Genomic DNA, 14,897 nt, shown 5'->3' on the forward strand with positions numbered 1-14,897 from the left:
AAAAACACAAAAATGAAGTCAAAAATGAAACCATTTAAAACAAAGCTTGTTTATAGTCAGGTTAACTAAATCTTATTAAATCATATTTCTGACTTGAATAAAACTGTTCATTTAAATGTTGCACCTCATAAAGCATATTTTTGGTTTTCTATTTATTTATTTTATTACAGTAAATAAAATGTAATTTTCTTTCACTGGTGGCTATAACAATTTATTTATGCAACTATCTATGCCAGGGGTAGGCAACATCAGTCCTGGAGTACCCATGTCCTGCAGAGTTTAGCTCCAACCTTGAAAAAAAACATCACTTGTCTGTAGCCTTAGTAATTCTGAAGACTTTAATTAGCTTGTTCAGGTGTGTTTGATTAGGGTTAGAGCTAAACTCTGCAGGACAGCGGACCGACGTTGCCTATCCCTGATTTTTGCGATCAAAAAAGGCATAAACATTCTTAACATCATGTTTGCAAACATGCCCAGAGGAAAAAAAATAAAAAAAATATAAATATATATATATATATATATATATATAGATATATTATATATTATAATATACATAATATATATATATATATATATAAACCAACAGACTTATGAACACATAATGAAGACGCAATAACACTTGGAGATCCAACGTTTAACACATTTAACAATCCATCTCGGACTGTAGTCTGTCCAGAATGTCTGTGACTCTAAACATTCAGGTAGTCATTTTTAAGCCGGCTTAACCTGGATCCATGACTCCGAATGATCAGAGAGATGAGTTCATGTTTATCCTTGAGTCCGGACGAGATGTCCAGCGTTTCCTGAAGAGTGTCCCTCACATTATACATGGGGTCGATAAAGTTATTGGCGAACTCATTCTCCTCTCTTTGCTCGGTATCCTGGCTTTGCTTGAATTTCGTCTCCAGCTCCACAAGAGATTTCTCCACGTTTGTAAAAGCCTCATTGATCTGCACAATCTCCCTCTTCAGGTATTTCCCATAACTGTCCTCGCCGTCCAGGTCGTAGGAAATGCTCTTCCCGAGGCTCTCCAGAGCGCGCGCTGCGTCTTCTATCTGCTGTTTGATGATGATAAAGTCCTCTCGTATGATCGAGTCCTGGTCTTCCTCCAGCGGACACGGTCTGCGGTCGGTCCATTTAAAGAGCATCTGACATTTCTCCGGGTCTTCGGTCTCCTCGTAATCACCGTCCGGGACGAAAAAGTGGTGAAAAGTCCCGTTGGACATTTCAGGGAGCAAAGGTCCCTTGTAGACCGCACCGCAGAGCGGCAATACAAACAAACCAAGGGCGAAAGGTAACATGATAGATAGCTTCTGTCCACTCGGAGGGTCTGACTGACCTGACAGGCACGATATCCACATCTGGAATCCTTCCTATGAGTTTGCGCACTAGAAGAGACGCTCAGGCTGTAATCTGAGTCCGACGCGCTTTTACGCGCTCAAATTACACCGCGCTGCGCGTCTCCACTCATAAACACAGTTTGAAAGCGTTTTAAACTTAGCTTTTTGCATATCTGGATATCACTTTGTAAAAATCTAATTGATTATATTATACGTAATTGATAATTGATCTACTAACATTATAATATACACTATAATGATATGAAGCGAATACAAGTACATTAAAAAATAGTTTAACGAATCAACATGAACTTCAACCTATAAATCATATTTTTAAAAACAATGGCATTAACAAATGGTCAGAAGGTTTTACACTTTATTGGCACCCTAATAATATAATATAATATAATATAATATAATATAATATAATATAATATAATATAATATAATAATAACTTATACTTTTGTGATCAGTGCAAATGGATTTAAATCAATTTCCCAAGTTTTTAACATGATCACATCTGTCAAATAAAAAGCAAAAACAGCCTTCTATGAAAAAACACTTAGCACTTATCAGGGTAAACTACACATGAGGGAGTTTTATGGATGACAAAGTATTACAAACATCACTAAAGCACATCACCAGTTAATCATCATCATCAGTGAGAGTAATAATGAACCAAATTCTAGGTTTTGCACAAATAAAATATACCACCTTGACAGACACCATATCCTTTATATTAATATAATATAATATAATCAAGTGTTGGGGAAAGTTACTTTTAAAAGTAATGCATTACAATATTGTGTTAATGCCTAAAAATAACTAATTGCATTACTTAGTTATGTTACTTTTGTGTTACTTTTTCTCATCTGGGCTCGGCTTACTGGTTAGTTTTTAGTATAAAAAAAGTTATATTTTTGGCAACTGTAAAAGCTCTTCCACACCCAAAATGAAATGAGAAAAGGGTGCATGAAGAATTGCATGGATTGCATGAAGAATAGGATTGTTCATTTTTGCTTATTAGTATGGTTGAATTGGATCATGGAAGGTAATTCTTGAGGACAAATGTGAGTAATATAATGACTAATATGACCCCTCTCCCCACATCTTGACTGTTAAAAACACAATGATCGACATGATTCACATGTGAGGTGTCTGAACTAGAGACACTGGAGCCAAACTACCAGTTTTATCAGATTCTGTGTCAGACATGAAGGAGAAGAGTCACACAGTGGGGACCTTCCAGGTTGGGGAATATGTGGTGTTCTCCTTTCTGTTCGTGGTCTCCTCTGGTATTGGGATCTTCTTCGCCATCAAAGAGAGAAAGAAAGCCTCATCTAAAGAGTTTCTGGGTGGGGGCCGTCAGATGTCCTGCGGGCCCGTGGCCCTTTCTCTCACCACCAGCTTCATGTCTGCAGTCACAGTGATTGGGGGCCCATCAGATGTGTACATATAAGGGGCCTCGTATGTCATCTTTGGGGTCGCCTACACGTTCGTGGTATTTTTAACCACTGAGCTCGTCCTGCCTGTGTTCTACAGATCAGGCATCACCAGTACATACAAGGTATGAATGTACATTTCAAATTGTCTTTTGTCATCAAAGGTTTTATACTTTAGGTTTCAGTAGTTTCACTAGATTTCATACAAATATAATTTTATTATTAAATATTATATTTTATTATCGAAATCTTCTACAGTGGACAGAAATGAAATATTGAGGTAGGATGTTGGCCAGATGTTGCTGGGCTTTTTGGAGGTCATGACCTTTAGTAATAAATCCCATAGGCTGTGTGAGCTGTAGTTATGCATGTTGAGGCCCTCCAGCATGATACTAACTTGTTCTGATTTGTTGTTCTCACAGTATTTGGAAATGCGTTTTTGTAAGCTTGTTTGTGTTGCAGCCACTTTAATTTATATCATTCAAGCGGTGAGTAGGAATAAATGTTCACACATTCAAAACATGTATTTTATAGTTTGTTGTTTGGTTTTTGATCAATGCTGATTGTTCTGTTTTTAACTCTCCAGATTCTGTACACTGGTGTGGTAGTTTATGCGTCTGCTTTAGCTTTCAGTCCAGGTCATTCTACATTCCTCACACAGATTTTGTGGGGGAAAAAAAATGTTGTAAACATTTTTGTAAAACATATATATAAAACTGTAATGAGCTATAATGAAATAAAAGGCTACTTAAGTGTAATTAAAAAGATTATACTTACACTTAAAAAAAATGCACTTTTGAAGTAATGTCAAATGCTAAGTTTTAAGTGGGCCAAAAAGCACTCAAAGGTTAAGCTACTTCAGTTTAATATAAATTTAAACTACCAGTATAATACTAAAATATTTTAATTGAATTGCATTTGACATACTGTCACGATTAATCCAAAGAATAAAGACAATGAAAATAAAACAAGGTTTATTAAATAAATCCACAGATAGCTCAACTGCGAGACAGCTGTGTGAAACAGGCAATACCAGACAAATGAAAGGTGAAACAGCAGAAACTTAATACAAGACAAATAATGATGAACACCTGAGTAGATTAAATTAATTACCATGACAACTAGGGTGGCGGGAAAAGTGAACAAAAGGAAGACATGTGACTGAAGAAAACCAACGAGTCCATGAAAACAAAACTAATGGTCCATGATGATGAAACTAACTAAACAGAACCGTGACACATACAATGAAGTGTCCAAAAACATTACAGAAAGTTCACACTTAAGTATATTCTTTTAAAGTATGTTACATTTCCATAATAAGAACTATTTTTAAAGAATGCTACAGTGAACTTTTTAGAGTCAGAGGCAGTGGCTCATAACCCTGTGAGCTGCCTACCTAGACATTATTTAAGTGCATCATACAGTATGTTGAGACGAAGACTTTAGCTTGAAAATGATTCACTTTACACACAGGAAGAGCACTCGTGTGTCCTACATGAATAACACTTGTCATGTGAACCACACAAGAGACTAATGTTCATAGTTGATTCCAGCAAAAACAGGAGAAACCAATGAGTCAATGTAAATATAGGCTGAAATGCCACATATTTTATTATTAGATTACATTTATTCATGTAGCATGATTTTTTTTAACAAAAACTGCCTTATTGTCTCTTTTGCAATACAACAGTTTTCACTTATGTAACTTATGTATATGTATTGTTTGTTAAATAAGACTGTCTCTATAGTTATTGTGATGTAGACAAAAGTCATCTCTAAATTTTGGAGTCATTCATGCAGAACATCAGTTATATAAACACGGCTCTTTATTTTGTATCCCCATCAGTGACAGGATTTGATCTTTGGGGATCCATATTTGCCACTGGCATTGTCTGCACTTTTTACTGCACATTGGGGAGTGCTGCTGAATTCTGATGCAGGTTTCAGTATAATTGTGCAGTTATGATTATGATAGTGTGATTAAAAAAATATGGTTGTGAATATGATTGTAATCAATAGTGTGATAATGGTTATAATTGGTTGTAATTATGTTTTTAGTTAGGACACTTCTATTTGATCTTCTATTTTTTTTAAGCAAATAATACATTTAATCAATATTAACATATTAATCAATATTAACAATATACATAATAATATTGTAATTTTGATATTGTTCCATGATACCTAGTAGCCTAAGTTATGTATTTCATGAGAAAACACGAACTGTGTGAACAAACTTGTGAAATGTCTGAGTTTGACTGATGAAATAATACCGTATATGCAATTCTGAGCAAAATGTTTAAAGTTTTGTGAATGGGGCATTCTGATGGCCTCAATGACTGATGATCAGACAGAAACAGGAGAAACAGTGCCAGTGTGTGTGTGTTTAATGTGGGCTGAAGGCTGTGGTCTGGACAGATGCCTTCCAGATGGTGGTGATGGTGGCTGGGTTTGGTGGATGGTGGATAGGTGCTGATCCAGGGTGCGAGTCGAGCAGGAGGGTCTCTCTGGAGCACAGCTCACACCGGAGGCAGAATGCATGTCTTTGAGTATGTGTGTGCAGGCATAAACTCAGTCTACTCATGATATACTTAAAGGGGACATATAATGCGATTTCAAGTTTTCCTTTCTCTTTGGAGTGTTACAAGCTGTTTGTGAATAGATAAAATCCCTAAAGTTGCAAAGACTAAAGTCTCAAATCCAAAGAGATATTCTTTATTAAAGTTAAGACTTGTCCACGCCCTCCTAAAACACCTTGTTTAAACGCCCCCACATATCTACGTCACGATGTGGGAAGATTTGCATAACACCGCCCAAATGTTCACATAAAGAAAAAAGGTGTAACCTTTGATTCTCGCCTCCGGCGCCATGTTGTGGTGAAACTTTATTTCTGTTAAAATTACACTCTTTTATGCCCGCATTTCGTCAGTAAAGCCGGTTCCCTGATTACAGCTAAATCGCCATCAACTGCTTTCAAATGGAGCGGCATTTAATAGACAGAGCCGTAGATCACTGTCAAGCTACGCAATATCGCGTTCATTATCGCAGATGAATTGCCTTCGATAATGAACGCGATATTGCGTAGCTTGTCAGTGAACTACGTGAATACTATGCATCTCTTGCAAAACAGAAAGTCACACATATAGTCATATATTATTTAGTAATTACCAAATCATTTAAATAAAAACATTTATGTATTTATACACGTACATTTATCTGGCCATTTTTCATATCAGTGTGCTTCATCGTTAACAGTGAAGTACTTGAACAATTGAAATTAATTTAAAATGAAACATTCGTTGGTGAAATTTGTATTTTAATTTTTGAAATGTTGCACTTGTGTTCTTTGTAACTTAAATATGTCAAGAAATGTATGAAATGAAAAAGACATAAGTCACATAAGTCATAAGTCACAAGTGACTTTGTAGCTTCCAAATCAAATGCATAAGTGTACTTGAATACTGTTTTTTACATACTGTTCAATACATCACTGAAGATGAACTGTCTTTAACTGAAAATTGAGTGTTTACTATAGTCATTTTGCATTATTGACTCACTATTTTCCTATTTAATATTGTAAAGTTGCTTTGACACAATCTGTATTGTTAAAAGCCCTATATAAATAAAGGTGACTTGACTGTTTGAAGAGAATAGTTTATATAGTTCTTTTATATTTCTATTCAGATACATTTCCAAGAAAAGATCAAATTTTTTTCTCCTTAAAATATAATTTATGAATTCAGAGTACAAAAGTTCAAAGTTTTATTTTAAACTCCAATGAAACTGCAGTTAACAGGTTTCAGTAAATTGTTTTCAGCTTGTCTTCTTAAATAGCATCTTACCTAGTCAGGACATTGAGAACATTGTAAAATATACAGGTTGCTTTGCAAAGTTTGTCCATCAAAAATACTTTAAGTAGTTAACTTTTCAATACTTTAGTACAATTTTATAACGACAGACTTCTCTCTGGTGATTTAGTCTGCTTAAACCCAGTCAAAGCAATCTCATGTTTATCTGCCTCCATTTTTGAATCAACGGCTCTATATTTTTATAATCCCTTACACATGTACATACAGTACATCATGATACAGAATAAATATTTGAAAAGACAGAAGAACTTCGGCACAGTACCCATACTTTAACTTAAACAAAGTAAATGCTCTTAGGAAGTTTTTCATTTCATGGAATTTTTCCAGTTCAGTTAATAAAAATCATCTTTCTTGTGTCTCTGTATCTGAATCTGCTGGGTGTGTGGATCATTCTGTTCTGTCCTGTGGTATCTGGTCTGATCATGTACACTTTCGTACTCCCTCTGTGACCCCTGCTCGGCTGGATTGGTCTCTGCTCCAGACCAGATGATGAACTCTCTACATCTATTTGAAATAAATCTCTGTAATATTGTCAATCAAACATCAAAACATCCACAAATTTCTATCAGTGGTTTAAAAATAAGTTGTTTGCTATTACTGTTGCTCAAACCTAACATTAGTGTATCCATTTTTATCTCAGCTCATGCCATATTTTGTGATGGAAATTCTCAGTGCATTTCCAGGTCTGCCAGGCTTATTTGTTGCATGTGCATTCAGTGGAATGCTGAGGTAAGGTTCATTTTGTCCCTCTGTGATTTTCAATTTACACATCAAAGCTCACATTAATATATGCAATAATATAAACTAAATTCTGTAATACAGTTTAATGTTTACATTAATTTACTTAAATTTAATAAGTAAATTTATGAAGTAAATGACCCTGAATGCAATGTTTAATTGCAAAGATTTATTTTATTTTATTTTTTTATAGGCTTTAGATTTAAATATATACCATTGACACTTAGGACTTGTGAGTGTACATCATTTAACCCTTGTGCTGAAAATCCTTTACCTCCTTTACCACTTTATTGTTGGTGCTCCTGTTCATAAAAACTGCTTGTAAATCATTATGCTGTATTATCACCAAATCTCGGATTAGATCTTTATATTTTTCAGTCAACTTGTTTTCAGTTAGCGCAGATTTTGTATTTCTTTTTTGGAATCGATTGATTGTAGGCCTCACTGATTTGAGCTCATGCACCTCGGTTTTCGAGTGACTGATAATTCTGGCAGTGTTCACTCAAAAACAAGTGACCAGATCAATGAGGCCTGTGACCAGTCAGTTCCAAAAAGAAATGCAAAGCCTGTACTAACTGAAAACAAGTTGACAAAAAGATTGAATCCAAAATTTGGTAGTTATAGCCTAATGAGGAACTTGTTAGCAATATTTTTAGTTATTAGACCCTGAGCCAAGTCACAGTCAGAGTTAAATAATTTTTTTGGGAAAAGAATGACTAGAACACAACATGTGGAATCAACAGATTCCAGTCAATAGACAGTCATAATTTATTCATTTCTTATTTCAAAGAAATTTCCACGATGGTTAGTGAGTGAATAATGACAGAATTTTCATTTTTGAAATCTTTAATTGGTTTAATAATAACATTTTTGAACTTACTTTAACTGTCTGTTTTTCATGTATTTTTTAGCTGAGCAATACTGACCTATAAAAGGAGACATCATGTTCTGTTTCTCTTTTCCAGCACAGTAGCTGCCAGCATCAATGCTTTGGCCACGGTGATGTATGAGGACTTTGTGAGCCAGTGTTTTAGAGATCTGTCCAACCGAGCAGCCAACTGGATCAACAAAGCACTGTGTAAATACATCCAATGTGTTCAGCCCTTTCAGGACATTAAAAGAGGATACAGTCATCATCACAATATTGATTCTGTCATATGACATAAGAGCAGATTTAATGACTGAAAGAGATTTGTCTTGACCGATCAGTACATTATTAAGAGTCACAGCAAGATGGAAACTGTCTGTTAATTTTGCCACTTTATATGGGCAAAAATGAAAGTGCAACAGATCATTGGGTTTCCAGATTTTTACTAGGAAGGGTGTGACGATTTTAACTGCCAGAAGTAAGTCAAACAAAAGACAGAGTGAACCAAAGCAAAACCCAAGCAGCTCAGCCTTTATGTGAGCAAAGCTGTATTTTTTGTTTACATCTGTTTATTGAATTTTCTTCTGGGAACAATAGTACAAAACAAAAAGCAACTGTACAAATTTAGAACCCATCCCAACCCAACCCACCCCCTGGTAGACTTAAAGGTAGAGCGAAAAAAAGAATAAATAAATAAAATAAAATAAATAATAATAATCAAAATAAATGAAGTAATATTAATACATAAATAAAATACAATAAAATGATTTTTACAAACATTTTAGAAAAGACGACACAACATTAAAAGCTGAATGCCATAAATTAACAGTTTTCACATTAGATCCATGTATACGAAAAGTTGAGAGTTCCATCCAACAAATATAGAGTCCAGGTTCGTCTGTCCATTGTGTGAGGAGGATTCCAACGGTTGCCTAGCAACTTTTTTGCTGCTATGAGAGCAGCTAACAGTAAACATCTTTGTTAAACGGACAAGTTAAGGTCCCAAATGAAAAAATGGCATGGAGTCAAACATATCTCAGTACCCAACAAATAATAAAGGTCCTGTGAGAGCTGATTCCAAAAAGGAGAGAGAGAGGGGCACTCAACCAAAAAATGCAAAAACATGGCTAAAGATCCTCGCGAACAGATTCATATAAAAAACGTTTCATTGGAGTCAAGTATTCCCTATGCAACAATTTCCAATGAATCATTTGGTGGTTAGGGTTTTTAGAAGACAATTTAAACATTATATGATCCAAAAATATAACATGCACATCCTCATTAAAACCCTTAGCCCAAACCGTTGTAATAGATTTGAATGGAAGGTTTGTATGAATACTCAAGAAGAAAAAGATAGATAACTGAAGCAGAGGAGGAAGATTCCTCAGAGGGAAGGATTAGTTTGCGCAAAGGGTGAATAGGCAGTTGAGAGTTCTAAGGCACCTCATATACCCGTAGGGCTGATCTAATGCACAAATGCATAAAAAAGGAGGTGCCTGGCAGATTATACTGAGTTTTGAGATTCTGGAAGGATTGTAAACCACTATCATCATAGATATCTCCCAGAGTGTTTACTTTATTATGAGTCCATTGCGGACAATGAAATGGAGTATTGCCTGACAAAAGATTATTGTTGTGGAAAATTGGTGAATGCCTGTGCTATATTGTAACTAGTTGTGAACATATTTCAACATCCCTCCATGTGGAGAGGAGGTGGGTTACAATGGGACCAAACCGAGATTTACACTGCCTAAACAAAACCCCCGAAAAACAAGATGCTTCAATTTATACGGATAAACAATAAATTCTTCAATTGCTCTCCAAGACACAGAAGCGTCAGGATCAAACCAAACTGATAAAGGGCAGAGGGAAAAGACTTCAGTCTAAAATTGGGGAAAGAAAGTCCTCCATGTAATCTACTTCATTGTAAGGAAGTCAGTTTAATACAAGGACGTTTCCCACCCCATGGAAGAAAAGAAATTAATATGTGGGAGAACATTCATTTTAATCACAGATATACAGTATGAGCCTGAAGAGAAGTAGGAAGACGAGACCGATGGTGGATCAGCACCTAGAAAGGACCTCTACAGCCCTGAAAGACAGCGGAGACCAGGACAACTAGAGCCCCAGAGACAGATCCCCTGTAAAGACCTTGTCTCCTAGACGGCCACCAGGACAAGACCATAGGAAAAAGATGATTCTTCTGCACAATCTGACTTTGCTGCAGCCTGGAATTGAACTGCTGGTTTCGTCTGGTCAGAGGAGAACTGGCCCCCCAACTGAGCCTGGTTTCTCCCAAGGTTTTTTCTCCATTCTGTCACCGATGAAGTTTTGGTTGCTTGCCGCTGTCGCCTCTTTCTTGCTTAGTTGGGGACACTTAATTTTCAGCGATTTCGTTGACTTGATTGCACAGATACTATTTAAACTGAACTGAGCTGGATGATGACATTGAATTCAGTGATGAACTGCCTTTTTGCTTTATTGACACACTATTTTCCTATTTAATGCTGTTCAGTTGGTTTGTTACAGTTTGTATTGTTAAAAGCGCTATATAAATAAAGGTGACTTACTGTAACTTGACTGACTTTCTTTCTTTCTTGAAATTCTTAGTATTAATAGGAAATTCCATAATTCTAAAATGGTTAAAATGTACTGCTGAATGCAGAGACTTTTTTAATTACTTTGAAGATATAACTACAAGTACACATTCAATACTATTAAGTGACTTCTTAACAAGGGGAGGTTGATGAACCATATGGCTCCACATTAAGAGCTAACATAATGAAAATACAACAGATATTAGGAAAAACCTTCATGTAATGTTCCATTGCTAACTAGCCAAACCTGCCACCATTATGCCCCATATTCTGGTCTTCAATGCACAAATGGTGTGTGATGTGCCTAATTTTCACACTTAGGGCTACAGGTTTGTAAAAAAAATAATAATAATAAAACACTAACCCTGATGAATAAAGAATAGCAATAGTAACACTTAATGCTTGTGACAACTACTAAATATTACTAATACTACTGACTGTGTGCTGATGTTCAGGTTTGGTGTTCGGTGTCTCCTGACCTACTGGCCGTGGCTGCATCATATATGGGAGGAATTGTTCAGGTATGTGGCTCAAATGATTTTCATGTGGGCCAAGATTATCTGTTCCTGTTTAATTTCCTGTCATTGAGTGTCTTTCTCCTCTTGTGCCTCAGGCAGCCCTTAGTGGTTACTAAGTTGTGGAATGTGTGGAGGGCCAATGCTGGGCCTGTTTTCTCTGGGAATCCTGTTTCCTGTCACCAACCTGAAGGTTGATCTAAACTTTCATACCAGAGTTGTCATGAATAAGGCATGAATATAGAATTGTTGGACTGGACAATTTTGACAAATTTGAAGTACCAGAAATATCCAAAATAACTGCAAACTAAATGTTAAAATGTTAAAAAAAATTTTTGCATCCCATTCACCAATGACATTAGCACTGGTTGTCATCTTTGAACTGTAATTTCTTTGAAGTGTCTTTTTGCTAATATATCAAATGCAATATTAAATGTTTAAAAGTAGATACCAGTAATTTTAAATGTTTATAATTTTAAATTTTATAGATGGTTATTGTTGGAAAGGTGTTTGAAAAATTCCTTCATTAGTTTTTTATGAGGCATTTTAAATTAAAGCAAGGGCTAGAAACATTCATTTACACAAAACATTTTGTGAAAATAAATGATTGAAGGTCTGATATTTAACTACTGAAATGTTGATCACACACATGCACGCACGCACACACAAAACTGTTTTTCAATATAGTATATGTATATTAAGACAAAAGCTTGTTTCATTTGTAAGCATTTTTTTTCTTTTTATCTGCAGAACCTCCTTTAGAAAACATGAAAATATGAACATGATATATAAGATATATAATGGATGTCAATTTTAAGAATATATACCAATATAACACTTTGCATGTGCACTTATAGTGTGTATAATATTTAAGATCAGACAAACTATTGAAAAAAAAAAAAAAAAGGTTTAAAAGCCATCGTTTTAGCCATTTGAGAATTTGAGCTGAAATGACATTTTCACACCTTTGACATACTATTTTAAACATTTTTTTTTTATTATTTGGGACACACTAGATCTGCTTTTCAGATATTTTGAAATTCAAAGTTCTGTGTTGCACAGTTTTGGAGCACTGCATGAATGAGACGTCTTGAGTATGCCTACCTCCAAACTTAATATTATCTTGTATATTATTTAAGATGCATATTATGTGAATAAACATACAGCCACAACATTTGTGTTATTTCATCCATATCATATCATATCATATCATATCATATCATATCATATCATATCATATCATATCATATCATATCATATCATCTTATCATATACATATTATCCACTGTGAACAGATGAGCCAAGTTGCTCAACACTATGGGCAATCCAGTTAATGATTTCACCCTGACATTAGCAGTATTAAGCTTTTTTGAGGAACCAGGTTTTGATTCAATAAATGGTCTAGTTGAACTGAGGAAGGATTTATGTTGACAAGGTATTGTAAAACTGTCATTCTGGTGTCTGCAGGGCCAGTGGACACAAAAAAAGGTAAAGCCAGGACTGACTCGATCAATGAAGGACGTCATCTGCTTCTGCTCAGAGCGATTCAGACACACAGACTTTAGTTTAGACAAAGAGGTAAAGAGCATCATTTAGACTGTGGATTAGAGTGTCTTGGATGAGAATTGAACCTTTCTCTGCTTCTTGTTAAATGAAGTCAAATAATACATGAACTATTACATTTAAAAGGTACAATGTTTTATTACAGAAAAGAAAATGATCCAAAGTTGTTACAAATGTTTTATACAGTTCTTGTATGCATACTGTTGTTTTCAGGAAAAAAGGATGAAAAAGGAGTCTAATTAATGACCAATAAAACAATGTGGTGTAATTCAGAGGAACACTGAACATTCCCATTGACTTCCATAGTATTTCTTTTCATACAATGGAAGTCAATGGGAACCACCAACTGTTTGATTACCAGCAATCTTCAAAATATCTTCTTTTATGTTCAACATAAGAAAGCAACTCATACAGGTTTGGAACGACATGAGGGTGAGTAAATGATGACAGAATTTTCATTTTTGGGTGAACTATCCTTTTAACCTTCAGCCCTAACCACTATCCAACCTTTAAATTCTAATTCCTACCACTAGCAATTCTCAACCTTCAAGCCTACACACTTCTAGTGATCATCTGTTGAATTTCTAAAAATGTAACCATAAACTAACCCTAATATCAGAGAGAAACCATAAGCATGTTATTCAAAACGTGTCCAATCCTGCTCCCAGAGGGTCACTATCATGCAGAGTTTAGTTTAAATCCTAATTAAATACACCTGAATCAGGATTAAATGAAACTTCCAGGCAGGAGTGTTTTGGCAAGTGGAGCTAAACTCTGCAGGACACTGGCCCTTCATTAATACATGAACTATTAAATTTAAAAGATACAATCAATGAGCAGGATTGAACACTCCTGACCAAGATCCAACCCCAGACCTAACTTTAAAATCTAAATCACATGTGTCAAACTCTGGTCCTGGAGGGTCACTGTCCTGCAGAGTTTAGCTCACACAGAATAGACTGAAATATTTGTCCTTAGACCCATTAAGATCACCTCAATGGTTGTGTTTTATTGGGGTTGGATGTAATTTATGGTGTATAGTGTACCTCCAGGAGCAGGATTTTACACACCTGATCTAAATGGTAGATGGGAATGTTATTCCAGGACTATCGGAGATATTGGATCCAGGTACAGTACGCCCTATTTAGCAAAATCATGGCAAGCTTAGCACACATTGAGCATCATTCATGAAACTTTTGTAAGTTTATCAGTAAATTCTTAGTAATTTGCATGTAAAAAGGGGCCTTCCTGAAAAATCTCCTCTACTCTACTGTAGATTGACAAACACTTTGCAAACCTCAGGTTCGATAGTTAAACATGTATATGTTAAATCATTTGTAAATAGACAATGCATGAATGCTTATTCAAAACTAAAATAATCCTCACCCGTGAATAACACATACTGGAACGCTGTGGGATCTTCTGGACTCCATTCTCAGGTTTGGCTTCAGTGTATTGCTAAATTGTCAGTGTATACTAAATGGCCATGTGCCAAATGAATTTTGTTTGTAGCAGCTAACATTTTGTAATTTCACTTTCATGAATCTGAAAATTTATGTCAGAACAACTTCACAACTATTTATACAAAAATTCATTCAGATCACGTTTTATAAAGAGGCCCATTGGCTTTACACATACCTACTAAAGAGCCACTCTGTTATTTGAATATCATGCATATGCATTTTGCTGACTGCAAAAACACATAACTCTGAAATGGAATTTTGAATTTAAACATAAGCAGTGAATGTTTTTTTTTTTTTTTTTTTTTACATCAAAATAGCATCCAACAACTCCAACTTTAACCACTCAACTTTAATAATATTAACAATTGTTTTGACTAATGATTGATGTTGCATGAATTGAGTCATTATTCGAATCTATTGCAGTGAATCTGTGGGAGATAAGTTAAGCATTGACTATAATGGTATAATACATGCTGTTGCTCATTACTTCTAAATATCTTT

General features: G+C 35.2%; 1 protein-coding gene and 1 pseudogene across 1 annotated transcript; one reads left to right on the plus strand and one right to left on the minus strand.

Annotated features, from left to right (window-relative positions):
* Nucleotides 1-559: 559 nt before the first annotated feature.
* On the minus strand, nt 560-1,387 carry LOC109097125 (fin bud initiation factor-like). Its single transcript, XM_042715783.1, has one exon. The coding sequence runs from the start codon at nt 1,359-1,361 to the stop codon at nt 690-692; it is 672 nt and encodes a 223-aa protein (XP_042571717.1). The 5' UTR covers nt 1,362-1,387; the 3' UTR covers nt 560-689.
* A 1,104-nt stretch (nt 1,388-2,491) lies between these two features.
* LOC109070262 lies at nt 2,492-11,608 on the plus strand (annotated as a pseudogene).
* Nucleotides 11,609-14,897: the final 3,289 nt, after the last annotated feature.

This window comes from Cyprinus carpio, chromosome A25 (assembly GCF_018340385.1).
Source record: "Cyprinus carpio isolate SPL01 chromosome A25, ASM1834038v1, whole genome shotgun sequence".
Taxonomy (NCBI): domain Eukaryota; kingdom Metazoa; phylum Chordata; class Actinopteri; order Cypriniformes; family Cyprinidae; genus Cyprinus; species Cyprinus carpio.